Source organism: Channa argus, chromosome 9 (genome assembly GCF_033026475.1).
Source record: "Channa argus isolate prfri chromosome 9, Channa argus male v1.0, whole genome shotgun sequence".
NCBI lineage: Eukaryota > Metazoa > Chordata > Actinopteri > Anabantiformes > Channidae > Channa > Channa argus.
Genome location: NC_090205.1, coordinates 4,417,166 through 4,444,848, shown reverse-complemented (window position 1 = coordinate 4,444,848; position 27,683 = coordinate 4,417,166). Strand labels below are relative to the sequence as shown.

General features: G+C 40.0%; 3 protein-coding genes and 1 pseudogene across 3 annotated transcripts; 3 read left to right on the top strand and 1 right to left on the bottom strand.

Annotated features, from left to right (window-relative positions):
- The first annotated feature begins 4,290 nt into the window (after window positions 1-4,290).
- LOC137132929 (trace amine-associated receptor 13c-like) lies at window positions 4,291-5,490 on the top strand. The gene is made up of 2 exons (XM_067515960.1): window positions 4,291-4,532; window positions 4,674-5,490. The coding sequence occupies exons 1-2, from the start codon at window positions 4,291-4,293 to the stop codon at window positions 5,488-5,490; spliced, it is 1,059 nt and encodes a 352-aa protein (XP_067372061.1).
- A 7,460-nt stretch (window positions 5,491-12,950) lies between these two features.
- On the top strand, window positions 12,951-17,496 carry LOC137132928 (trace amine-associated receptor 8b-like; annotated as a pseudogene).
- Window positions 17,497-19,842: 2,346 nt separating this feature from the next.
- LOC137133254 (trace amine-associated receptor 8a-like) lies at window positions 19,843-21,078 on the top strand. The gene is made up of 2 exons (XM_067516697.1): window positions 19,843-20,015; window positions 20,259-21,078. The coding sequence occupies exons 1-2, from the start codon at window positions 19,843-19,845 to the stop codon at window positions 21,076-21,078; spliced, it is 993 nt and encodes a 330-aa protein (XP_067372798.1).
- A 2,149-nt stretch (window positions 21,079-23,227) lies between these two features.
- Window positions 23,228-24,713, bottom strand: LOC137133650 (trace amine-associated receptor 13c-like). Its single transcript, XM_067517459.1, has 2 exons — window positions 24,541-24,713; window positions 23,228-24,047 (listed from the first exon to the last, which is right to left on the bottom strand). Exons 1-2 carry the CDS (start codon window positions 24,711-24,713, stop codon window positions 23,228-23,230), a joined length of 993 nt encoding a protein of 330 aa, XP_067373560.1.
- Between the last annotated feature and the right edge of the window lie 2,970 nt (window positions 24,714-27,683).

Here is a 27,683-nt window from a genome sequence, read left to right as displayed (position 1 = left end):
GCCTTTACATTGTCAAGTTAATGTTGAGTCAACAACAATTCAAACAAACTTATAGTTGAATCAAATGAAAATATTTGTGATTTTAGATTTTATTTTTTACATTTTGACGCCAAAATGCTCCTGAGAGACGCTGTGCAGTCACTGAAATGAAGTCCCTGCTCAGAAGCTGAAAAAAGATTCAGTAAAATGCCGTCTTACTCTGAAATCAGCTTTCTGCACCAGTGCAAATACTTGTAACTATCAGATCACACTGATCTTCATTAAACCTCAGATTGTTTTGTTCGGTTTTAATAGTTTTGCATTTCTGGGGTTGTTGTCTCTGAGTGGGTGGAAGGGATTTCTTCAGTATTGGAAAGGTTCTAATTTGATTCAACAAACATTGATGTAAATCATTTTTTAAAAATATTTTGAATAATCATAGATTTACTTGTTTTTCCACACTGATGAAGAGAAAAATACTCTTACACATCAAAATGACAGATATTAGAATAATAAATAAGTTTTTAATCCGAGAGAGGAAATCGTTTTCTTCTTTCTGCTAACATTGCTGTGAAAGTGTCAGGCTCCATCCCCACAATGTCTCTGTCCCTTCTGATCAGTTTATTGAGTGTGAACAGCTCTGGCAACCACATATTCGACAACATCCTCTGTAGTAGAGATATCTACTAAGTATTCTAATAAAAATAAAATGTATCAGTTTGATTCTAGAGATGCCACCTGCGGCCAAATTTAATTCAATTCAATTTCAATTCACAACCAAGTCATCTCAGGGCACTTTACAGAATTAAGTCAAGATTATAAAGATGTATAGAGAGAACCTAACAATTCCCCCTTGAACAAGCCATAGGCAACAGTGGAGAGGAAAAACTCCCTTTAACGGAAGAAACCTCCAGCAGAACCAGGCTCAGGGTGGGCACCCATCTGCCTTGACTGGTTGGGGTGAGTCGAAAGTGAAGAGAGAAAAGAAAAGCAACAACAAAACATTGGGCAGGTTGTTAGAACCAGTAGCTGCACGCTGGAAGACACACAGCTTCAAAGCTGGGGACACCTGCAGAAAGGGACAGAAGGACAAAGACGACTATGGGAGAAAACACACAGAGTTAATGATATGAGGTTTAGCAACACAGTTTTATTAAGATTTCAAGCAGCAAACTCCAAATGGCAGCACAGTGATACAGACCTTGATACAGACGGTAGGAAACTTCATTGTGTGAGTTTGTGGATGAGCAGAGAGGCCTTATTAAAAGATTTGAAAATGAAGCTCAGAGTGTGATATTGACATTTTTACATATTGACATGAAACATTTCAAAGAAAACAATGCAAGACATATTCAGATACTATGCTAAAGTGAAAGAGAGACACTGCTTTTATTTGAGTGTCATTTAATTTTACCAGCTCCACTTATTCTTAACATAGAAGGAGGCCTGAAGGCACCTGTGCAGTTTGTTAAGGGCATTTTATGAAGAACGGGATTCAGAGAAACATAGTGGTCTCTGCATCCACATCCTTCCTGGGTGATGAGCCTAATCAGTTCAGCTCAGTCATAAGGGCTGGAAATGGTAAAACGCTCAATTTTATTAAGATGATGTCCAATCAAAGCAGAAATGTATCAGAAGACAAACATACAGACATCTTCTGCAGCTGAACTCACACACAAACACACAAAAAAAACATGATTACACATTAGCATATAGGATGATGATGCAGAGAAAAGGAGGTGGAACATGAATTTACTATGTAACAGAGAATGTGTAAGAGGAGGCACAAAAGTCAGAGTAATGGTCAGAGAGCTGCCAGAGTTCAGCAGCTTCTCCTCTGTCTGCTGATGATGGAGGAAGTTGAACTCTGCTTCCCACAGCTCAACACGTCCTGCTGGAAGACAAATCGTCCTCTCTCTGTCTCTGTTCTTATTTACATTGTGCTGTCCTTCATCTCTCTGCTCACTGTGACTCTCAACCTGCTGGTCATCATCTCCATCTCGCACTTCAAGTAGACACTTTAATTTTTAATTTTTTCTACATATATTTTTGAATTTGATAAAGAAACTTTATCTGTTCAGATGATAACTGATATTACACATAATAAGTATGTTGTTCTCTTTCTTCTCCAGGCAGCTCCACACTCCCACCAACCTCCTCCTCCTCTCTCTGGCTGTCTCTGATTTCCTCGTGGGCTTCGACATGTTGTTTCAGATTATGCTCATAGACGGCTGCTGGTTCCTGGGTGACCTCATATGCACTTTGTATTTTTGTTTAGACTATATTACTACCTGTACCTCAGTAGGAATCATGGCTCTGATATCAGTCGACCGATATGTGGCTATTTGTGACCCTCTGCATTACTCCACCAAAGTCACTCCAAGAAGAGTTCAACTTTGTGTCTTATTGTGCTGGTTCAGTTCTTTCTTGTACACTATGATAGTAATGAGTGACGAATTGACACAACCAGGCAGGTTTAACACCTGTGCTGGAGAGTGTGTGATGGTCAGCAAAAGCATTGTCCAAGTTACAGATTTTATTTTCACCTTCCTCCTTCCCATCACTGTCATCATAGTTCTGTATATGAGAGTATTTGTGGTGGCTGTGTCTCAGGCTCGAGCCATGAGGTCTCACATTGCTGCTGTCTCACTCCAGCGTTCAGTAAAAGTAACAGCTAAAAAGTCTGAGATTAAAGCAGCTGGGACTCTGGGTGTTGTTATAGTTGTGTTTCTAATGTGTATGTGCCCATATTTTGGTGTGACAGTAACAGGTCAGGACACTTTGTTCAATGCTTCATCTGCTGCTATTGTAATATGTTTTTACTATTCAAACTCTTGTCTAAATCCACTGATTTATTCTTTGTTTTACCCCTGGTTTCGAAAATCAATTAGACTTATTGTTACATTTCAAATACTAAAGCCTGGTTCCTGTGAGACAAATATGGAGTGGACGGACTGAAATCAGGCCTTTACATTGTTAAAATAAATCTGTATTCACAAGTTAATGTTGAGTCAACAACAATTCAAACAAACTTATAGTTGAATCAAATGAAAATATTTGTGATTTTAGATTTTATTTTTTACATTTTGACGCCAAAATGCTCCTGAGAGACGCTGTGCAGTCACTGAAATGAAGTCCCTGCTCAGAAGCTGAAAAAAGATTCAGTAAAACGCCGTCTTACTCTGAAATCACCTTTCTGCACCAGTGCAAATACTTGTAACTATCAGATCACACTGATCTTCATTAAACCTCAGATTGTTTTGTTCGGTTTTACTAGTTTTTCATTTCTGGGGTTGTTGTCTCTGAGTGGGTGGAAGTGATTTCTGCAGTATTGGAAGGTTCTAATTTGATTCAACAAACATTGATGTAAATCATTTTAAAAATATTTTGAATCATTATAGATTTAATTGTTTTTCTACACTGATCAAGAGAAAATTCTCTTACACATCAAAATGACAGATATCAGAATAATAAATACATTTTTAATCCGAGAGAGGAAATCGCTTTCTTCTTTCTGCTAACATTGCTGTGAAAGTGTCAGGCTCCGTCATCCACAATGTCTCTGTCCCTTCTGATCAGTTTATTGAGTCTGAACAGCTCTGGCAACCACATATTCGTAAAACATCCTCTGTATTAGAGATATCTACTAAGTATTCTGATAAAAATAAAATGTAACAGTTTGATTCTGCCACGTGCGGCAAAGTTTAGCAACACAGTTTTATTAAGATTTCAAGCAGCAAACTCCAAATGGCAGCACAGTGATACAGACCTTGATACAGTCGTTAGGAAACTTCATTGTGTGAGTTTGTGGATGAGCAGAGAGGCCATGTCAACAGATTTGAAAATGGAGCTCAGAGTGTGATATTGACATTTTTACATGTTGACACGAAACCTTTCAAAGAAAACTTTTTCAGATACTAGTGACACTTGGTTATTATTTAAGTGTCATTTAATTTTACCAGCTCCACTTATTCTGAACATAGAAGGAGGCCTACAGGCACCTGTGCAGTTTGTTCAGGGCATTTTATGAAGAACGGGAATCAGAGAAACACAGTGGTCTCTGCATCCACATCCTTCCTGGGTGATGAGCCTAATCAGTTCAGCTCAGTCATAAGGGCTGCAAATGGTAAAATCCTCACTTTTATTAAGATGATGTCCAATCAAAGCAGAAATGTATCAGAAGACAAACATACAGACATCTTCTGCAGCTGAACTCACACACAAACACATAAAAATAACTTGATTACACATTAGCATAGGATGATGATGCAGAGAAAAGTAGGTGGAACATTCAATTCAATGTAACAGAGAATGTGTAAGAGGAGGGACAAAATTCAGAGTATTGGTCAGAGAGCTGCCAGAGTTCAGCAGCTTCTCCTCTGTCTGATGACGATGGAGGAAGTTGAACTCTGCTTCCCACAGCTCAACACGTCCTGCTGGAAGACAAAGCGTCCTCTCTCTGTCTCTGTTCTTATTTACATTGTTCTGTCCTTCATCTCTCTACTCACTGTGACTCTCAACCTGCTGGTCGTCATCTCCATCTCCCACTTCAAGTAGACACATGTTTTAGTGATTTATAAAACTATTAGCTGTGTAGAAAGAAGTGACTGGGAAAATGTATGCTTATTTAATTGCTTCAGACTTTTTTCATCTGGTTTTGACAGCACACATAAATCTTCTCTTTTCCTCTCCAGACAGCTCCACACTCCCACCAACCTCCTCCTCCTCTCTCTGGCTGTCTCAGACTTCTTTGTGGGCCTCATCATGTTGTTTCAAATGATGCTCATAGACGGCTGCTGGATCCTCGGTGACCTCATGTGCACTCTGACGTGTGTTTTTGACTACCTTGCCACCTGTTCCTCAATAGCAATAATGGTGCTCATATCAGTGGATCGCTACATAGCTATTCGTGATCCTTTGCATTACTTAATCAAAGTCACTCCAAGAAGAGTTCAAGTGTGTGTTTTAATGTGCTGGATTTTTTCTTTCTTCTTTATGAGCGTGCTGATGAAGGACAATTTAGAACAACCAGGCAAATTTAATACCTGTGTTGGAGAATGTGTTATAAACATCACATATATTGATCAAGTTGCACATCTTCTTTTACTTTTCATTGTCCCCATTAGTGTCATCATCGTTCTGTATACCGGTGTGTTTGTGGTGGCTGTGGCTCAGGCTCGTGCCATGAGGTCTCACATTGCAGCTGTCTCCCTGCAGCGTTCAATGAAAGTATCAGCCAAAAAATCGGAGCTTAAAGCCGCCAGGACTCTCGGTGTGGTTATAGTTGTCTTTCTAATATGCATCTGCCCATATTTCTGTGCCACTTTTAAAGGTCAGGACAGCTTAATCAGTGGGTCAGGTGCTGTCTTTTTAATATTTCTGTTCTATTTTAACTCCTGTCTAAACCCCGTGATCTACGTCTTGTTCTATCCCTGGTTCAGAAAATCTATTAGACTTGTTGTTACACTTCAGATATTGAGGCCTGGCTCCCGTGACACCACAATACTGTAAACAGTGGAGTGTGGAGTCAAGTGGTCAGTGGTTATTGGTTCAGTCTTTTACTGTAAGTTGCTTTATATTTAAAAGCAAATGTCTGAGTTTAAACTTCTAATATTTGTGGAGTCTTGTCATCACTGTGAAATTGCAAAAAACCCACCAGGAAATTACAATGTCCTGCAGATAAAAAGTCTAGTCAGTTTTTGTACAAATAAAACAAAAATGTAATTTGTTTAGCACAAATACCAAAATTTGCAGAGAGAGATGTAGAAAAAGAGATGTTTAACCCTCGTTTATGCAACTTTTCATATGAAGCAATTCTTGTAAAATGAGGCTCCTGATGTCCACGGGTGAACTGAAATGGGGTCCAATGTAGCCCATTTCAGACATGCACTGGAATTATTAGTCTCTCTACACTTTATTCAGAGGGGGTGTAGGTGAGAACACAACTCTCAAGTAAGTTGTCCCAGGCATTGTGTAAATGTTATGCAGCCAGCTCCCTAATACAAAGTCTGCAAAATATCCATTAGCTCGCTTGTGAATAGAGCAGACAATGATCTGGAGAATTTCACTGTGACCAAATGGGCACGTTGATGACGTCTTTATCCTGTGATTGCTGCGAAAGCAAAAAAAATACAGACACCCGACGGCAAAGAATGCTCATTTGTATGAAGATGATAACAACAATGGCCAACTTCTGTCTGGTTAGGAAAGACACTGAAGTTGTGAAACAAATTCAGGGAATAATGTGAGACCTTTAATGTGTTGTACAGAAAACACTGCCATTTTTGCTTGGTTCTTCTTGCATCATGTCCTCGACCCGCTGTATGCAGTCAACACCCTTTGTCCAGTCCAAACCGAATATTTTCTCACAAGTAAAAACATGTCTCACCTGGACTTTCTTCTTATGTGTCCTAAAAGAGCAACTCCGGACCTGGTTGTCCAGGTGTTCTCTGGAGTCAAAGAGACTTACGTCGCCAGGTCCAGAGTTCAGAATTTCAGCTATTATTTGATGGTATTTACATTGATGTATCAAATGACATAGCATGTTTTGAACCAGATCTTCAAATTTAAGCAAAAGCATTAGAAACTTAGCACAAATTAACAATACGTAATATTTAGTTGCAATGACCTGGCTCAATTACAACAAATGATTGGTTTCTTCTATTGATATGCTTTTTTTAGGCTTTTTACGGTCCCTTCATTCTCCTCTTTAGCACATGAAATGGTTATTCAGTTAAAAATGTATCATTTTAACTTTCCTTATGTGATTGCTGGAAAATGTTACATTTCTTAATAAGCTTTTTAAATAAATAAGCTTTTAAACGCAGAAACTTTTTGCAAACATGTTTTTGTACAGCACAGCCAAGCAAGCTAGTTCAGGTCCAAGATTCCTCATGAGTAAAGACAATTCATTGTTTAAAATGAACTGTTTGGGTTTAAGAGCATTTGATTCTAAAACCTTGTCCCTCTGAAGTCCTTTGTTACGTTGGAAATATGTTTGGGACCACTGTCCTTATCTGTGATGTAGATGCTCTTTAACCTTATGTATTTCTGCTGCTACCATACTGACTTAACAAAGATAGCTGACCTACTTCAGATTGCATCCTGTGGTATCATATCTAAAGCAAAAGAAGGTTGTGATGTTGCAGCAACATAATTGTAGGCTAAAGACGGTTTAGTGGGGCTGGTAAAACTAAACTGCAGTTTCTATCTGACTACTTCAGGTGCATCACTTCACCTGATGATGTTGTTGGGCTTAAACTGCATAAACGACTTCAGTTCTTTAAGTTTCAATCTGTTCACAGCGCATTTCGGTTAGGAAGCAGTATTCCCTAGTTTTCAGTGTTGTTAAATAATTCTGTGTTGTTGTAAAATGTTCATAAATTGTATGGACTCTTTATGTACGGTATTACAACTAAGTGTACTTTTTTTTTTCTTTTTTTTAATGGGTTCTTATTCACCCATTCACACTCACTATCGCACACACCGATGGGGGCTGGCCAACGCTCACCAGGAGCAAGTAAGCTGGGGTTCAGTGTCTTGCTCAAAGACATTTTAACCCGTGACCAGAGGAGCCGGTTTTGCTTGTGTATTCAGTATCAGAGCAGTGAAACACAAACACACACTTTGACACGCACCCAGAGAGTTACGTGACGTACTAAGACTTTTTACATTTGAATTGTCCGAGTTGAACAGAGTGCATCCTATTAGCTGCTGCTCATAGTTCTGTACTTTTGAGCCTAAGACATATTCAATCTTTCCTTCATTTTCACATGATTACATCAGTGCAAGATGATGCAACGATTGCCTAATAACCAAGTACATTTTTTAGTTGCTTGATGGCCTTTAAACTTTGTGATCCAGCCTCAAAACACCAACACATGAGGCAACCATTGCTTGGAGTAATGCAACAAGTGGATAGACAAAAAGTTAGACACAACAAAACTTTGCTCTATTTAAAATTATAAGCACAAACATGTTATTATGTGACCTGATTCAGAAAAACACACACGCTACCTTGGGATGACTAAATCATTGTTGTGTTAGATGTTGTCACTTGTCATCAGTGTGTGTGGTGTGTTGGGCTTAGACTGTGTATAGCCAATTAGCTGCTGCTGCTGGTTGTCTGGTTTAGAGTTTTTCACACCTGCCTTCATTAGTGTCACCTAATCTCACCACGGCAATCAAAGGTGTTACAGGACAAAAACAAGCTCACATTACGCAATCATTGCTAAGCAGACCAACAATTCAAAGTAAACTCTTAACAGTAGTGGTTTTTTTTGTTTGGTTTTTTTGGCTGACCTCATTTCTTTCATGACCCGTTTAAACTGTTAACTCACACACATGAAAAGATGATAGTTTGTTCCTTGATCGATGTGATCACTTAAATCCCACAAAATAATAACCTCTGGTGACTCACCACCAGTGGATGTTGAGAAACACATTTTCTTCAGTGAGTGCACGCTGGTTTGTAAATAAAATCAACAGGACATATTTCCTGCGAGCATCGAGGAGAAACACACTGAACATGCACCAATCAGTCACAACACTAACAGTGGTTGCCTTAATGATGTCATGGCGAACAAGGTTCAGCATGGCCGCTCTGAGCGGTGTGCCGATACACAGCCCTATGTACTGCAACATGCGAAGTACACAAACTAAATACTTAAGTAAAAGGGCAAATACTGCAAAATAGTACCACTTTAAATCTTTTACTGAAGCGCTAAGCAGACTATCTACATATAAAAATACAAAGATGAACCCTTTTTTTTTTGGGTCCTTTGAGCTTATCCTGTGAGTTCAGGGTCGCCACATGTTGATTTGGGACACTTTTTACACCAGATGCCCTTGATGCAACCCTCCCCAATTTCTAGCAGGCCTGGGACCGGCACTGCACAGCTAAGGATGGGGATGGTGATGAGCTGTCGGGGGTTCAGTGTGTTGTGGTCTGGAGGAATGTGGCATGAACCTCCAACCCTATGGTCGGTAGGCGGCAGCTCTACCAACTTTACTGTACTTCAAAAAAGATCCTGAATTACAGCAAGTAAACTCCTGCAGCATTCTAGAAGTTACAGCTGGTTTTATTGTTGCCTTGCCTTCAGTTAGAGGTTACGACTGATATTTCTCAGACCCATCACATTTCATTGTGTTAATACACACACCTGTTTGGAAACCGTGTTGAACCCCTTATCATTTACCTGTTCATTTTATTGACTTGGAGCATGACCAATGTTCCTGGTTGGATAGTGAAGAAGGCTTGCTGAATGGTGATACTGTATGTATTTATTTTTCATTCATTTTAGGTTGTTTTTTTTGGGGGGAGAAAAAGAAAAGGAGCAGGAGGATGAACTGGATCCTGCAGAGGGTTAATCCCAGAAGCCGTATTCAAACAGGTTATAGAACATCAGGGTCAGTGAAAGGGTCTCCGGTTTCATAATTCATATTAATTTCTCATTGTCTAGACTTTATTGATTGTATGTTTATAAAAACATTTCCATTTCTGACAGCAAAACGTGAAGAAAAAGCTGCTGATGTAGGCTACTCACCTTAACTGTGCCTTGTGTTTAAAGAATGAAAAAGGGAAATCTCCTCATGTTCTTTGTGAAAATCAAGAACTTGGTTTTTAGTTGTAGGAAGGTGCAGAGCTACAGTGTTGGCAAACAGGGAGTGTGAGTACAAATTCATACTCGCACTACTACAAGACGGTTAGTGACCCCACAGGCACAAGGAAACCCTTGTAGACTGTCTCTCCCCCAACCCGTTCCACCTTTCTCATTCTCCTTGACTTACAAGATGGCAGCCATGAGCACCCAGTTCTCTCCACCAGGTGGAATCACCTTGCCAAGCTCACGAAACTGCATCGCTCCCCAATGGTTGTAGAGTTCGTGCGGGCTGCAAAAGGTGCAGCTCAGTTTTCTGTCTGGATCCTTCCTGATCTATCTGTGGCCTTTGACACTATAAACCACCAGATCCTCCTCTCTGCTCTCTCTGACTTGGGCATCTCTGGTACAGCTCTGGTCTGATTCAGGTTCTGCTTATTTGGACTAACCTTCAGTGTGCTGTATCTCGGCAGGGGCAAAATTCTATTACTAACTGCCCCTCCACCAGTTTGCCACAAAGCTCAGTTGTCTGCTCTGTTCTGTTCTCCATTTAAACCACTACTTAAAAAAACCTGTCTTGACCCAGGTGTTTTAGCCAATTACAGACCAATATCTAATCTCCCCTTTCTATTTCTAAAATAATTGAAAAAATAGTCACAAAACAATTATGTGATCACCTTCATGGGAATAATTTGTATGAAGACTTTCAGTCAGGATTTAGAGTTCATCATAGTACAGAAACAGCACTGGTCAAAGTCACCAACGATCTTCTCATTCCCTCAGATACTGGACTCATCTCTATACTTGTTCTGTTAGATCTTAGTGCTGCATTTGATACCATTGATCATAACATTTTATTACAGAGACTGGAAGATGAAAGTGGGATTAAGGGAACCGCACTAGGTTGGTTTAAATCTTATCTGTCTGATAGATTTCAATTTGTTCATGTTAATGATGAATCCTCCATGCACACAAAGGTTAGCTATGGAGTTCCACAAGGCTCTGTGTTAGGACCAATACTTTTTACTTTATATATGTCTCCTTTAGGCAACATTATTAGAAAACACTGCTATGCTGATGATACCCAGCTATATTTATCTATGGAACCAGATGAAAATAAAGCTTCAAGCCTACAAGACATAAAGGCCTGGATGTCCCACAATTTTTTACTTTTAAACTCAGACAAAACTGAAGTCATAGTATTTGGGCCCAAAAATCTCAGAGATATGATGTCCAACCATATTGTTACTCTAGATGGCATAAGTCTGGCCTCCAGTACTACTGCAAGGAACCTTGGAGTTATTTTTGATCAGGATCTGTCCTTTAACTCACATATAAAACAAATCTCTAGAACAGCCTTCTTCCACCTACGGAACATTGCCAAAATTAGGAGCAACCTGTCTCAAAGCGATGCTGAAAAACTGGTCCATGCATATGTTACCTCTAGGTTGGACTACTGTAATTCCCTACTTTCAGGATGCCCCGGTAACTAAAGAGCCTGCAATTAATCCAAAATGCTGCAGCAAGAGTGCTGACTGGAACTAGCAAGAGAGATCATATTTCACCTTCACTAGCTTCTCTCCATTGGCTTCCGATTAAATCTAGAATAGAATTTAAAACCCTGCTTCTTACATATAAAGCTCTGAATGGTCAGGCTCCATCATATATAGAAGATCTCATAGTACCATATCATCCCAGTAGACCACTTCGCTCTCAGAATGCAGGCCTACTTGTGGTTCCCAGAATTTCCAAAGGTAGAATGGGAGGTAGAACCTTTAGCTATCAAGCTCCTCTCTTGTGGAACCAGCTCCCAGTTCAGATTCGGGAAGCAGACACCCTCTCTACTTTTAAGTCCAGGCTTAAAACCTTCCTCTTTGATAAAGCATATAGTTAGTTATAGGTATCCTGCCATAGGCTTAGACTGCTGGGTGACTCACCCCCCAATGCACTGAGCTCCTTTCCTCCTCTTGTCCCTCTCTCCTCTCCTCTCACCCCACAATTGTCACCACTGTATGTCATTAACTCTGTGTGTTCTCTCCCGTAGTTGTCTTTGTCCTCCTCTGTCCCCCTCTTGCTGTCCCTTTCTGCAGGTGTCCCCCGGCTTTGAAGCTGTGTGTCTTCCAGCGTGCAGCTACTGGTCCTACCAATCTGCCCGATGTTTTGTTGTTGCCTTTGTTGCTCTGTTCTTTTCTCTCTCCCCTTTCCACTCACCCCAACCGGTCGAGGCAGATGGCTGTCCACCCTGAGACTGGTTCTGCTGGAGGTTTCTTCCGTTAAAGGGAGTTTTTCCTCTCCACTGTTGCCTATGGCTTGCTCCAGGGGAATTGTTGGGTTCTCTTTATACATCTTTATAATCTTGACTTTATTCTGTAAAGTGCCCTGAGATGACTTTGTTGTGAATTGGCGCTATATAAATAAAGTTGAATTGAATTGAATTGAATTGAATTTACAGAACATTGCTGGCTTCTATCATTCGCTCACACAGCTTTAATTATTATCTATATGCTGATGATACACAATTATTTCTCTGCTTTTCAGCCGATGACTCCACTGTGTCATTATGCACTTCTGCCTGTCTACCTGACATCTCTGCTTGGACGAGAGAAAGACATCTCCAGCTGAAAGTTCAGCTAAATCTTCCATGCAGCACAACATCAACATCAACTAAATCTTTTTCAATTTAAATCAACTTTATTTTTTTATTTTTTGTCCTTTCAGTTTATCCCCTGAGCTCAGCGTCGCCACAGTGGATCATTTATCACATGTTTATTTGGAAGTTTTTACGCCGGATTCCCTGCCTGACACAACCCTCCCCATTTTCTACCCAGCTTGGACCAGCACTGCACAGCTGGGGATGAAAAAGGGCTGTTGGGGGTTCAGTGTCTTGCCCAGAGACACTTCAACATATAGCCAGGACCGGGGATCGAACCATTGACCCTGTGGTCCTTGGACAACTGCCTTACAAACTGAGCTGCAGCTGCCCCACACTTAAATAACCTTTATTTATATAGCACAAATTCACAACATGTTCATCTCAAGACTTTACAGATATGTAGAAAAAACACAACAAATGCCCTTTGAACAAGCCTTAGGCAACTGTGGAGAGAGAAAATCACCCTTTACAGGAAGAAACCACCAGTAGAACCAGGTTCAGGGTGGGCTGCTGTCTGTCTTAACTGGTTGGGGTGAGTGGAAAGTTATAGTTATACAAAGTTTTTCTACTTGTACATAAAGATATTGTGATGACACACCGTTGGAAAAACTAATTACAGTATCCTACAGAGAAAAGGGAGGAGGAATATTATTTAATGACTAAGAGAGAACGTCTTCGCTCAGAGCGCACCAGTTTCGCTTCTCCTCTGTCTGATGACGATGGAGGAAGTTGAACTCTGCTTCCCACAGCTCAACACGTCCTGCTGGAAGACAAAGCGTCCTCTCGCTGTCTCTGTTCTTATTTACATTGTGCTGTCCTTCATCTCTCTGCTCACTGTGACTCTCAACCTGCTGGTCATCATCTCCATCTCACACTTCAAGTAGTCACGTTTTATCAATTTCTAAAATGATTAATTGTTCAGACAGAAATTGTTTCCAACATATTTTTTTTATGAAAAAAAGGCTTTCTTTTGGTTTTAATACACTTTAATCTGCTATCAGTTGAATTGATTGATACCTGAACTATTGATGCATATGTTGCTGATCTTCTCTCCAGGCAGCTCCACACTCCCACCAACCTTCTTCTCCTGTCTCTGGCTGTGTCAGATTTCCTCGTTGGCCTTCTCATTTTGTTTCAAATTGTGCTCATAGATGGCTGCTGGTTCCTGGGTGACCTCATGTGTGCTGTGTATTATGTTTTAGACTACATCATTACATCTTCATCAATAAGAACCATGGCGCTCATATCTATTGACCGCTATGTGGCCATTTGTGAGCCTCTGCATTACAGCACCAAAATCACTCCTAAAAGAGTTGGAATCTGTATTTCACTGTGTTTCTGGAGCTCTTCAGTTTTCCCTCTCTCCGTGTTAACGAAGAATAATTTAAATCAGCCAGGCAGGCAGAATTCCTGCGCAGGAGAGTGTGTTATAGTCGTCACTTTTAAAGAACAATTTGCTGATTTTCTTTTCGTCTTCATCTTTCCCATCACTGTCATCATAGTTCTGTACACGAGGGTCTTTTTGGTGGCTGTGTCTCAGGCTCGAGCCATGAGGTCTCACGTTGCATCTGTCTCCCTCCAACATTCGCGCACTATAACTGCAAAGAAGTCTGAGATGAAAGCAGCCAGGACTCTTGGTCTTGTAATATTTGTGTTTCTCTTATGCATGTTCCCCTATTTTTTTGCTACACTCATAGGTCAGAACAGCATGGTCAGTGCTACATCTGAGGCCTTGGTGATATGTGTGTTCTATTTGAACTCCTGTCTAAATCCTATAATCTATGTCTTTTTTTACCCCTGGTTTAGAAAAGCTATTAGACTTATTGTTACACTTCAAGTTATGGATTATGGCTCCGGATATGCTAAAATGCTGTAGCAGAGACACTACGGTGACAAAACTGTTATTATTATTATTATGGTTATAATGGTTTCTGCTACCATTTAAACTCAGGGTAAAATAAGATGCTACTGGGATTTTGAAACCAATTCCCCGTCTGTGCTGAAGCTTGTAAATAAGAACATGAAAAGAACATGTTACATTGCCCTTTTTCTAATGTCTGTACCCACTTTTATTGCATTGACGATGCATATTGCAGCCCCTGCTTTTTATGTATTATGTAATTCAAGTTAAAGAATTATTGTAAGATGCTACACCTGAAGATGATTTAACGTTCTACTTTATGCTGATGTAGCATTGGTGCTCACTTGAATTAGAACGTGTACACTGATGTTTTCAGCGATGCCTAAATAAAATTGTTATATGAACTGTGACTCCTTTTTCCAGTTATGTGAGCATCGGTTAACATTATAATATTTCCACTCTGGTCCTAACAGATAACATTTCTTCACTGGAACAATACACGACAATGGTTTAGGATCACTGAACGCCTCTCCAGCACTGTGGGCATTATAATTCTGGGATATCACCTTCAATCTTAAGGCCCTAATCAGTCGTAACAAGGTTACAGAACATGCATTTTCTGTTGAAACCAGCACATCCAGGAGCTTTTTCCCTATGGTCACTTCATGGCTAAACTTAAGATCAGGCAGGACAGTCTGGCCATGTGTTGTCAATTCTGGGGGCCCTCTGGTCATCTGGTTAAACATACGAGGATCTCTGCAGCTCAAAATCAGAGGGCAAAATGCTTTACTCTTGGGCACTGGGTGACTGAGGAACAGTGTAAAGCGTTTTGATTGCCAATAGCTAGACACTTGCTATACAGATGCATTTATTTATTTCCTGCCTTACTGCCTTAGGTTGTGGATACTGCTGGAATTTGTGAATTTCCTGTTAGGATTGAATAAAGTATCTCTCTAGCTATTTAGCTTTCTATCTAAATCAGAGGAGTTTAAAATATTAATTGACTGGAAAAAATGTGGGAGACCACAAAGCAAACATGGAAGTGGGATGTTGTGGTCAACTCACGTGTCAGATACAGTAGTAGCACATTTGTGTTGATTTTATAATGAAGCAGAATGAAGCAGAAACAAAAGACGTCATAGCTGAGCACGGAATGTGTTTGGTAACCAGCCGTGTATGTTGCACTTTTATCCAAAGCACTTGACAATGTTGCTTCTCAATCACAAACACACGGATGGCGATGGCTGTCATGTCATGTCAAAGTGCTCACCTGCCCCACCGGGAGCAACTTGGGGTTTAGTGTCTTGCCCAAGGACACTTCAACACAGAGCCAGGGACTGAGGATTGAACCACTGACCCTGTGGTCCATGGATGACTGCCTGAGGCTCAGGCAAACTGGAGATGAGTTGAAAATAGGTTTTATTCTTATCTCAGAGGAGGCTGCTGGAGAGACCACTTGTACAAGTACAACATCTGTTTAGTGACACTACCCAGTCAACTCGCTCTCAATGCTCAATGTTCCATCACTGCTCCTTCCACACTGGTCTCAGGTTTCTTCGTAGGCCTCGTTATGTTGTTTCAGATCCTGCTCAAATGTACAGTTGTATAAAGATAACAAAATGGATCTCAAGAATTCATGACGAATGTAGAAATCCAGGTTTACAAATATGTAACTTAACCCTTGTGCCATGTAGGTAGCGTAGTGAACTAACCATTAGTTTGGGGGTGATACAGTGCACTGAAGCTCCTTTTAGTAAAGCGGGACTCAAACAGTTATAAATTACTTTCAAGTTGTAGGATTGTGCAGAATTTAAATAGTCCTTTCACTACCGCATACTAAAAAATGTCATTTTTACAAGTATTCTCCCTGGTTCTTCTGTTCCTTGTCCCCTGTTAATGTTTCTGTCATATGTTCAACATATATTCTATTCAGATTAGGAAATCTTCAAAAGAGTGGATGTGAGCTTGGGTCAACTGATGTATAATGAGAGTTAAAAATGTGCTGATTGTCTTGGGTGAGTGACACCATCACCAGACAGGTGAAATGTGTGCAGATTGCAGTATGAACGTTTTTCCAGTAACACACAAACAAATATTGTCATTAGACATCAGCAGAGATGCTAATGTTTAATGTAACAATACTCGGTTAAAAAACAAGGAGGAATAAGGTGACACAAAGTTAGAGGAGGGACATAGAAGAGACACGTAAGTTATATAACAGAGAGCTTTGGTCAGAGAGCTGCCAGAGTTCAGCAGCTTCCTGTGTCTGATGACGATGGAGGAAGTTGAACTCTGCTTCCCACAGCTCAACACGTCCTGCTGGAAGACAAAGCGTCCTCTCTCTGTCTCTGTTCTTATTTACATTGTTCTGTCCTTCATCTCTCTGCTCACTGTGACTCTCAACCTGCTGGTCATCATCTCCATCTCCCACTTCAAGTAGACACTTCAGTAATTTCTAAACTCTGTAACAGTAGAAGACATTTTAGCAGAGTCACTCTTTCAGTATTCTCTGTCTGCTTGGATGATATAAAAAATAATTGTATGTTTGTTGTTTTCTTTTCCTCTGCAGGCAGCTCCACACTCCCACCAACCTCCTCCTCCTCTCTCTGGCTGTCTCAGATTTCTTCATCGGCTTCCTCATGTCATTTCAAATAATGCTTATAGATGGCTGCTGGTTCCTGGGGGACTTCATGTGTGCTCTGTATTGTGTGTTAGACTCTACTATTACCGGTACCGCAGTAGGTACCATGGTTCTCATATCTATCGACCGATATGTGGCTATTTGTGACCCTCTGCATTACTCCACCAAAGTCACTCAAAGAACAGTTTGAATGTGGCTTTCACTGTGCTGGACGTGTTCTTTCGTCTTCCTCAGTGTCCTGATGAAGGATAACCTCGAACAACCAGGCAGGTACAATTCCTGCAATGGAGAGTGTGTGATAATCATCACATTTATTGAACAAGTTGCAGATCTTATTATCATCTTTATCATCCCCATCACTGTCATCATAGTCCTGTATATGAGAGTGTTTGTGGTGGCTGTGTCTCAGGCTCGAGCCATGAGGTCTCATACTGCAGCTGTCTCAGTCCAGTGTTCAGTGAAAGAAACTGTGAAAAAGTCCGAGATGAAAGCAGCGAGGACTCTTGGTGTTGTTATCATGGTTTTTCTCGTGTGCATTTGCCCCTATTTCAGTTGTACACTCATAGGCCAGGATGCTTTGCTTAATACTTCATCTGCCGCCTTTATAATATGTTTGTTCTACTTTAACTCGTGTTTAAACCCTATGATTTATGTCTTCTTCTATCCTTGGTTCAGAAAATCCATTAGACTTATTATTACACTTAAAATTCTGAAGCCTGGCTCCCGTAAGACCAGTGTGTTAGGGGTTCAGTGGAGTGACTGAAATGAGGCATTCACTTATCCTTGAACATGGTAACGTGGAGATAACCATACAACCCTAATATTAACCTTTAGCTCACACCGAATCAAATGTGTGCCAGTGGTGCTCGGAGTCATACACTATTGCGATACGCTGTTAAGCAACTAAAACAAGGCTTTCTCAAAAAAACAGAAACATTTCTCCTCTTATGAAGAACTGAACAATCAGTAAGCTGGATCTTTTCTGCACATTGTATTTGTGATTACCAGACAGCAGCCTATGATCAGAGCTTTAGTGCTGTAGTTGAACTGAAAAGGTTAATGCAGATTATAAAATAAATTACCAAAACGCATACAGACTGTTTCCGACAGGTTTACACTCGCTTTATTTAACAATGGAGCATATTTAAATATACATATATGAACATAAAGCTGTATTTAACCCAAAACACAGGGCATTCTTTGTGTATCTTCATCATGCTATTGTATGTTCAACTCAAAAGGGAACAATAATGATTGATAATGCGAGTTTAACCATATTATAGCACATTATCCTCTGCAGGAAGATGGAGGTGGAAAAATGTTTTTGGTTTAGAGCTTGTTTAATATAATTGATAAAAAAAGTAAAGCTGAACGCAAACTCTGTGTGTGTTAAAGTCTGAAGATCTAGTTACTAACAGTCAAAGTCATGTTTCTCGAGAACATTTTTAAAATGTTTATTATTTGCCAGTGATATCAGCAAGACTAAGGCTTATATATAATGACTCTGTTCTTGCAGAATTTGCTTAAACTGAAATGGACTGATAAGGATTTTACTCTCCAGCAACTCATACTAAAGAGAAAATCTCCCAGATGCGATTGACCAGTTGACCCTTTTGAAAATCTTGCAAGGGGAAACAGCACATTATTGTTGTGCACTCGTGGACTGCAGACAGCTTTAACAACTTTCCCCAGAAATGACAGGGATGATGAGTGGAAACCCTGTAATTCGTTTTCTTTTTTAGGTAAAACTGAAATAAACTTAATTGAGCTGAGCCTTTGGTGTGTGGTGATGACCACACACCAAAGTACCTCCCTGTTCAGAACAATATCTCTTAGAGAAAGTGGCTTCTCAGCTCGGCTGTGGTCCAGCTGAAGACTAAGCAGAGGAACAGAGTAAACATCCAACGTGACCTTAGAGCTGTTTTGTTAGCCATCGCCCCCAACTTTTAGACATTTACAACTACTTTATTTCCAACTTCTACATTGATTTGCCTGCAGTTTGCAGCCAGCACTTGGCCATCTGCTGGATATTCAGAATAGACAGACGTTCTTATTTTAACTTCAGTGCTTAGTGACTATTTTACTTGTTGTTTGTATATATAATAAATTAAATGCAGAGTCATAATTAACAGGAACAAAGTTCAGTAAAAAAGGGAGGTCGGGGTTCAAATTAATGGTGAAACTGATTACTGGCTATATCGGACATCTGGCGTAAAAACTAGAGAAAAGCAGTGCCGTGGCGACCACTGAAGGGACAAGCCAACAGCCTTGATCTTTTGAACTCTATTCATTCACCTGTAGGCTACGTCAACCAGGTGAGACACAAGCTTCAAAAGAATTCAATGCTACACTTCCTGAAATGTAAAAAGAGTGATGCGTGTGAGTGTCAGTGCTTCTGCTTTTAGATAACCACTCAAAGGTGACACAGTACAGTTGATGGCTGCTCATTATATGGCAAGTTCAAATATTTCATCACTGCCTTTTACGGTGAAATAGGCCTGAAACCAATTCTTAGGAGATTTTTCCCACCTTAACTAAAAATACTAAAACCAAAACTGACTAAGGCAAAGGCACTGAATTCCACTATATACGTCAGCAACTAAAACACCCAGAAAAAGCCTGAAAGTATCAAGCTACAAAAAAGAGGCTTTAAGTTTCAAACAATGCTTGCTGGAAAGTCTTCGTTTTTTTTTTTTTTTCTGTCTTTTATTTGAATTTTATTTAACTTATTTTAAGTTAAAAGACTTCAAGTGATAACAACTTGTGGTTAACACCACAGGAGATGTTATTCGTGTTTCAAGAGGTTTTGTTTTTCCATTGGTGTACAAAAATATTTACAAAAATACATGTCCCCTTAATTTATTACATTCTTACACTGTAGCTACATTTAAGTACAATTAGCAAAGCAGTAGTTATTTAGTTGATTTACTACATAACAACATTATAGTTTAATCTGCAGGGTGTATTGTGTTACCAGTAATACTTAGAAAAGAAAAAAGTGAGGGCAGGCAAAGTGTGAGGGAGGAGGGGTCTGTATGACGAGGAGGAGAGTGATAAAGACTTGTTCTGGCATGAGAGCTGCCGGGGCTCAGCAGCTTCTCCTTCGTGGATGATGGACACCTTTGATGGAGCTGAGCTCTGCTATCCACAACTTAACACGTCCTGCAGGAAGCCTACAAACATTCACCCTCAGGCCTCGCTCGCTTATGTTGTGCTTTCTTTCATCTCTGTGCTCACTGTGGCTCTTAACCTGCTGGTCATCGTCTCCATCGCCCACTTCAGGCAGATACGATAATACAACATCTTGCAGAAATTGTGTTGATCTGTTGTGTTAATGTTGCCACGTCTAGACACTAGAGCCACCCTGTGCTGGCTTCACAATTATTTACAGGCTGCAATAACAGTGCTTTTTTTCCCTCTCCTGCATGCACACACGATGCTGCTTTACGAAAGAGGAACTAATGACAGCGTTTCTTGTGGCTGTATAATTGCAGAGTGTGTAGTGATGCTGTTCTCCCTCTCCAGGCAGCTCCACACCCCCACCAACCTCCTCCTCCTCTCCCTGGCCGTCTCAGACCTCCTTGTGGGCCTCCTTCTGATGCCAGTTGAAATCGTCTACACAGAGACATGCTGGTTTTTTAGTGACATGCTGTGCACTCTCTATTATGTCATAGACTACACCCTCACCTCAGCCGCAGTAGCCAGTATGGTTCTTATATCTATTGACCGATATGTAGCTGTTTGTGACCCTCTGCACTACGTCACCAAGGTCACTATCAAAACAACACAAATGAGTGTTTGCCTGTGTTGGGTTTGTTCCATTTTCTACAGGAGTCTCCTTTTAAATGATCATTTAAGACATCCGGGCAGCTCTAATTCCTGTTTGGGAGAATGCGTAGTTGTCATTGATTATGTTGCAGGAGTCGTTGACCTTGTTCTCACCTTCATTATACCCATTAGTGTCATCGTAGTTCTGTATATGAGAGTGCTTCTGGTGGCCTTGTCTCAGGCTCGTGCCATGAGGTCTCACGTTGCAGCTGCATCAGTCAAACGCTCGGGGAGTATAACTGTGAAGAAAGCGGAGATGAAAGCAGCCAGAGCTCTCGGTATTGTTATAGTCATGTTTTTGGTGTGTTTCTGTCCATATTACTTCCCCTCTCTGGCAGGTGAGGACACTTCGGTCGATGCTGCATCTGTGGCCATTGAGATCTGGCTGACGCATTTTAACTCCTGCATAAACCCTGTGATCTATGCCCTATTTTACCCCTGGTTCAGAAAATCTGTTAAGCTCATTTTGACACTCCAGATACTGAAGTCTGGCTCAAGTAATGCTAAATTACTATAGTGCTTTGCATTTGTCTTTGAACTGAGATGTGAGTTTGTGTCACTCTTGAGCAAAAATGTCCAGAATGAAGGTCTGTTTGTGTTCTTTTTTTACATACTGTATCTGTGTTTAACCATTAAAGTTGATTAAAAGAAGATAACCACACAGTCATAACTCTAACTGGATATTCAGAATGGACCATTCGATTTGCTTTGCGGCTATGCTAAGAAAATCAGTCACCTTCATACAGGACCATGACAGAATTGTTACCTAAACTGAAAATAAATTAGAAAAATAAAAGTAACCAAGACTGAATGTTTGCTTAATCTGACCTGTTTATAAGTAACCAGGGCACATTTCACAGTAAAGGTTTCTCTCGAGGCAAGTTGATTTCTATATGTAAACTCGAACAGGGACACATGTCCAACCTCATTTTGTCCTAACAGCATGTTTCCGTGTATTAAGGTATTAAATATCTCATGTCTCTGTGCTCTGGGGCAGCACTAGAAAACTTCAGTGTGCTTTGTGCTGGCTGTTTTTCAGATTTTGCAGTTGTGAAAAATATGAACATCTGCATCACTTTAACTTTCGCTGTTGTGTTGGAGCTCCTGTTTAAAGCTTGGGGTCCACAATTTTTGCTACCCCTGTTTGCACATTCGTACACTTCAGATACTGCAGCCTGATGCCAACATGTTGCAGAGAGACACTGTGATGGACTGAAAGGGATAGAGATGTCCTCTGATCAAACGAAAAATTATAAATACCTGGGTTTTTATCAGACAACATGAAACTCTTTTTTTTGTCTGTAATTTCCCGCTTAACATCTGCCTCACATCAGTCATTAGATTGAAATCGTTCATTAAAAACCCTTTTCTGTGAGACTTTTCAATAAAAATAGTAGTAGTTAATAAAAAGGTGGTAATGTCAAAGCATTTAGTACTAATCTTTAATCTTGATACAATTTCCATAGTAACTAGAAAATATGATTGAATTCGAACTGCAGTTCAATTTATAACAAAAACAACCCCAAAGAGCGTTTTAACAAAAACTTTCAAAACTCAATAATGTGATAAACAAGAGTGTCAGCTGTAGTAAACATAACATAGGGACCTGGTGTGTAGACACAGAACTGTTTCCAAGGGGATGATGTGGTAAATGAATGATTGAACAAAGCAGAGTCGCACATTATGTGAGAAATCAGGGATTTGAAGCAAAATTCACCACATTTTAACACCTAACCATTATTAAACTCACCTAACTTTACACTGATCTTTGTGTAAATTGCAAGTTGAAATCCAGTGTTTTTGACTGTTTACTGCAAAACAATATGGATTTGCCTCAATAATGTCAAATAACATTTAGAATTAAAAGGGGTGCAATTTTAAGAGATGCACATGCCGCCCTATGTAGGGCGCTATTTCAACAGATGATTACATTGTGTCAGTCAAATGAATTATAATGGAGTTGCAGGTTTAGCAGAATACAGCCAGCAAAGTCATGCAAACAACGCAAACTTCACAGCACAGCAGAGTCTGCAGGTCAGTGAGGTTAGTTACCTGACACCCAAACTAATCACATGTAACAGTTCAGCAACAGGCATAATTTTGATAACATTTTGGATATTTTTATTTGTACTTCAGTGGACTGTCTTTACATCAGCACTTTTTCACACAGAAAGTGACATTTCATTTTAACAGGCTTTCAGTATGTACATAGTCATAGTAAATAAGGAAATGATAATACATCTATTTAAACTGGCCTCATGAATAAAAGATGATCTTTGCACTATTAATAATAATTCAGTTTAAAGTGTCAACGGGCAAACATCTTAAAAAAAACAGTCACTCCTATTCTGATGATGCTAGCAGAGCTTACGTGGAAGTAGAGTGAGTCATCATATTTCATGAATCAATGATGGACAGTAGGGGTCAGTCATGTGAAGTAGGATGTATGTGCCAAAATCTGCTTTAAAATGTGTGCATATTTTTCACTTAGGTAAGTCTCTAAATAAATCTAAATGCTAGACATGACAGGGCACGGATCAACAGGCTGTTTGTGAAAAACAACCTGGTGATGACTCACCAAAATAATCAGCCTTCGATTTAGAAGTGGAAAAACCCTGACAATGCCTCTTGTACGTTTTATTTTACACACACTAAAGATATCGCTACTACAGTACGTTGGCATCACAAGAGTCCGGCCGCAGTATCTGCAGTGTGACAATACGTTTAACGGATTTTCTAAACCAGGGGTAGAAATAAGCATAAATCAGTGGATTTAAACAGGAGTTGCAGTAAAGCAGCCACACGCCAAACAAAGAAAATGCCACAGTGGCTGATGTTTCTTGTCCTGCGAGAGACGGATAGAAATAAGGACAGAAACACATTAAAAACACGACCACGACAACACCAAGAGTTTTAGCTGCTTTTCTCTCAGATTTCTTAGCAATTCCACCAACTGAACCCTGGAGTGAGACAGCAGCAATATGAGACCTCATGGCTCGAGCCTGAGACACAGCCACCACAAACACTCTCATATACAGGACTATGATGACAGTGATGGGGCCAATAAATGTTAATATGACATCTACAGCTCCTGTTATGTTATCAATCACAGCTACACATTCTCCATAGCAGGAATTATACATATCTGGATATCTGAGGAATTTGTTCAGTATGACACCATTATAGGACACAGAACAGGTCCAACACAGACAGACACTGATTTTAACTCTTAGTGGTGTGACTTTGGTGGGGTAACACAAAGGGTCATTGATGGCCACGTATCTGTCAACCGATATCAGCACCATGTTTCCTACTGAGGACGATGTGATGATAAAAGAAGCATATTGAAATAATCCACACGCGAAGCTCCCCAGGAACCAGCAGCTCCCTATGAGGAGAATTCGACCCGGCATGAGCAGGAGACCGACGAGGAAATCTGAGACAGCCAGGGACAAGAGGAGGACGTTGGTGGGGCTTTGCAACTGCCTGGAGAAGAAGCACATCATCACTAAGAATATTAATGTGTGAAGCAGTTGTGGAGAATATAAAAAGGTTTTAACATCCATCAGCATCACTGTCAAATAAACTAAATATGTGCAGATACAATTTGTTTAGAATATGCAGCAACATTTTGAAATAGAATTTGCTTCCCAAAGGTTTTTAGTATAGCAGAAGAGAGAAGGTTAAAGTAGGCAGCAGTTTGTTTTTAACACTAGACACATTCAATGATTATTACAAGTACAAATGAGTACTTGTACTGTGATACTATGCAAATAAATACACTGTATTTCTTTCTTGTGTTTTCATCTTAAAATGACACCAAAAACAAAGTGGTTGAGTAAATTGAGTTTTCCTCTGGAATTAAAGGCTCATTTTAACAACATTTCCCCTGTGCTTACTTCAAGTCTGAAGAAAGAAGTGACTGACATAAAAAGCAGTTCAAGTTATTTTAGATTATGCTTGCAAGTTTTTCTTTTACCTAAAGTGGGAGATAGAGATGATGACCAGCAGGTTCAGAGCCACAGTGACAAAAGAAATGAAGGACAACAGGTTGTAAATCAAGACATTCTCAGCACGATGCTGTAAAGGCTTTTTGCAGGAGGCGTTGATGAGCTCTGGGAAGCAGAGTTCAGCTTCTTCCTTGTGTTCCATGACCAGAGAGAGAAGGGGAGAATCTGACAAGCTCTAGTTGCCCTCCGACCAAAACCCTCCATCATAAAGCTGATTTGTCTCGCCCCTCCCTCTTTTCCCGCAAACAAAACACCTGCAACTAGTCGATGATGTAATTGTAATGCAACTAATTCACAGAGTGACATTTTGCTTTCGCTTGTCATTAAACTAATGAAATATTGTGACCTGGTTATCGTTATTAAGTCATATTAAGTTGTAGCAGGATAAAACACAAAAATGACACTTGAAATCATAAAAGTTGGATTATTAGACTTCTGATCGTGCAGCTGTTAGCAGAGCAATACTTCAGTTTACGTGAGACATTGTACACTTTTATTTTATTTAATAATTTTATTGATCACAGACAATTATTTGTGTCAAATGTGCTTCGTAAGGTTTGTGATTGCATGATGACATGTCCAAACTCTGTTCTCACTTACAGGTCCAAATTTAATGCTCAGAAAAAAACCCGTGTCAAATGAGGATTAGCCAAAGGCAGGAATATTAAGATTTGTGAAAGTTGTTGTTTTAACAACTGTTTTGAATGAAGTTTTCATTAAAGGCTTGACAATGACAACAGATTAGAGGATGCAGAACACATTCAATGATATAGTAGTTGCCAATTATTAGCTGAGGCAGTAAAATTCCTGTACTGCTATTTAAATAAATACCTTAAAACACTGTTATACATCATCAAAAGACATAAAATATTGTTTAAAAAGTTTTTTTTAAGTTTTTCTTCATGCCTGAAGTGGGAGATGGAGACGATGACCAGAAGGTTGAGACTCATTGTGAGCAAAGAAAGGCAGGAAGGCAGGACGTAAAGAAACATGGTCCCAGCATGAGGCTGCACTGGCTTTTTGCAGGAGTTGTTGAGCTGTGGAAAACAGAGCTCAGCTCCTTGCAGCAACTCCATCATCTGAAAGAGAGATAACTAGAGAAGCTGTGGAGCTCTGGCAGCTTTCAGACCAGACTTTCTGTAACGAGGTTCATCTCGCTCCTCCCTCTTTTCCATAATCCAACAAACTTGCTTCTATTCAGGGATGTAATTATGAACTATAGTTACAATGACCAGCAAAGGACTTAACTTAACAAATGACTTACGCCCAACAATAGGTGAGATAATGATAATCGGGACCTGTGACCTGTTGGTGGATGGAGTGGAACATGAACATTTCATAAATATCGCATTGGCAGTGGTTTTTAGAAGATGTATTGATAGGGTTATCTGTTACGTTGGATATGTCCACACAACTAAACAACAACTCTACTCTGTCGACTACATGGTACAATGAAAATAATTGGTGGTGCTAGTGTGTGGTAACAAATCTGCACCTATTCTCTACAGGGCATGGGCTAGCGCCATGATATCAGAATAACAATTAAAACTGTAACATATAGATGCAGAAAGTAAGAGGACCAAGGATGCAGCCCTGAGGGACACCAGATGTAAATACAGTACAGCAGAGTGAGGTTGTATTTTGTTAGGATAAATGTGAAAAGTTGTATTAAGTAAATTGGACCAAAACTGTTCCCAGAAGGCCTGTGTGATACTAGAGACAATGTAATAAGATACCATGATCTAATAATGAGCCAAGACTTGATGGAGTACTGTGGATCTTATCCCTTGTTTTTCTGTTTACTGATAAAGAATAAAGGTGTTTGCTGTAAATAGGGAACTGTGGATCGAAAGAATTGTTTACAAGAGGAGCTAACGTGTCACATTGAAACCTGAAGTTCTGTTTTTAAACTGTTATCTATTCAAATCTTTACGGTCACCAATTCATTTTCCCAAGTGCCAGAACTGTTTTAATCTTTGACAGTTTTAATTGCAAGCCTTAGTGCATCCTGACCTGCTGGTCTCTGGTTTTTCCTTGATATTTGTGCAATTAAACATTAACGGCCCTGTACTGGGCTGGTAAAGTAAAAGATCTGAGGGAAGAGGAAAATGGGCAAAACTTGCCATGTCAGCTCATGGCATCTCTGTGCCAACAGAAAAAGGGTTGATAACACACATTGGACTGACCAACACACGGTTTGCTGTCCAAGGAACTCAGGTGCAGACCCAAGAAAAAGACTTTCACAAGTCTGGAATGTCTCTTCCAGCAGAAGCTGTGGAGCTCTGGCAGCTTTCAGACCAGACTTCTCCATGATAAGTGTCGTCCCTCTATTCCACGAATCAACAAACGTGCTTCTATTCAGTGATGCAATTATGAACTATAGTTACAATGATCATGCATCAAATGACTTAAAGTGTCAGACTCTTAAAATATATTAAACAGTTACTTGTTATTTTAGTATTAGTACATAAATTACAAAAAGCAATTATTTATCCTGTTAAAGCCCAACAATATCTGAGGCTACAGATCATATTTATATATTTAAAGATAGTATTTAAATCAGATTTTCCCTGTAAAAATCACAGGGTCAAAGTCAATACTGGGCCTTTATTAACATCCCTAATTAGCATCTAAATGAGTATGTAGTAATAGATTTTATACATGGTCCTGTCCTTCTCACTGACTCACCTGCCAGAAAACACTCAGCCTTATGACTGAGAACTTTACTCATTCATCAGCTGTGTGCTCCTTCCCGACTGCCATGGACTTGAAATCTGTGGCAGTTGGTGGAAAGAACTTTATAGCATTGCACCTTGATGAGCTATGGAGAAAATCTCAACCCAAAAAAGAGAATCAGGCAGTGGCTACACTTTTCGCATGGTGTTAAGTCAGTGACTAGCAGGGCTGAGATCATTACAGCACTTCACAGTTAGATATTAAAGGACTGGCAGTTCTACCATGCAAGAGAAAAAGAAGCAGGTGGAAAAGTGTTCTGGGTGAAGTTGCACGGGTGGGGACTTTGTCATCTTCTTTGGGACCATCATGTCTTGCATTTACGGAGGGGAACAGGGATAGAGGAAGTACACAAAATCAAAAACAATTGTCTTACGGT

Coding starts and splice junctions, on each gene's coding strand:
- LOC137133254 (XM_067516697.1), top strand. CDS start 19,843: ATGATGGACACCTTTGATGGAGCTGAGCTCTGCTATCCACAACTTAAC. Junction 20,016..20,258: donor GTCTCCATCGCCCACTTCAG/GCAGATACGATA, acceptor CTCCCTCTCCAG/GCAGCTCCACACCCCCACCA.
- LOC137132929 (XM_067515960.1), top strand. CDS start 4,291: ATGTGTAAGAGGAGGGACAAAATTCAGAGTATTGGTCAGAGAGCTGCC. Junction 4,533..4,673: donor ATCTCCATCTCCCACTTCAA/GTAGACACATGT, acceptor TTTCCTCTCCAG/ACAGCTCCACACTCCCACCA.
- LOC137133650 (XM_067517459.1), bottom strand. CDS start 24,713: ATGGAACACAAGGAAGAAGCTGAACTCTGCTTCCCAGAGCTCATCAAC. Junction 24,048..24,540: donor ATCTCTATCTCCCACTTTAG/GTAAAAGAAAAA, acceptor CTTCTTCTCCAG/GCAGTTGCAAAGCCCCACCA.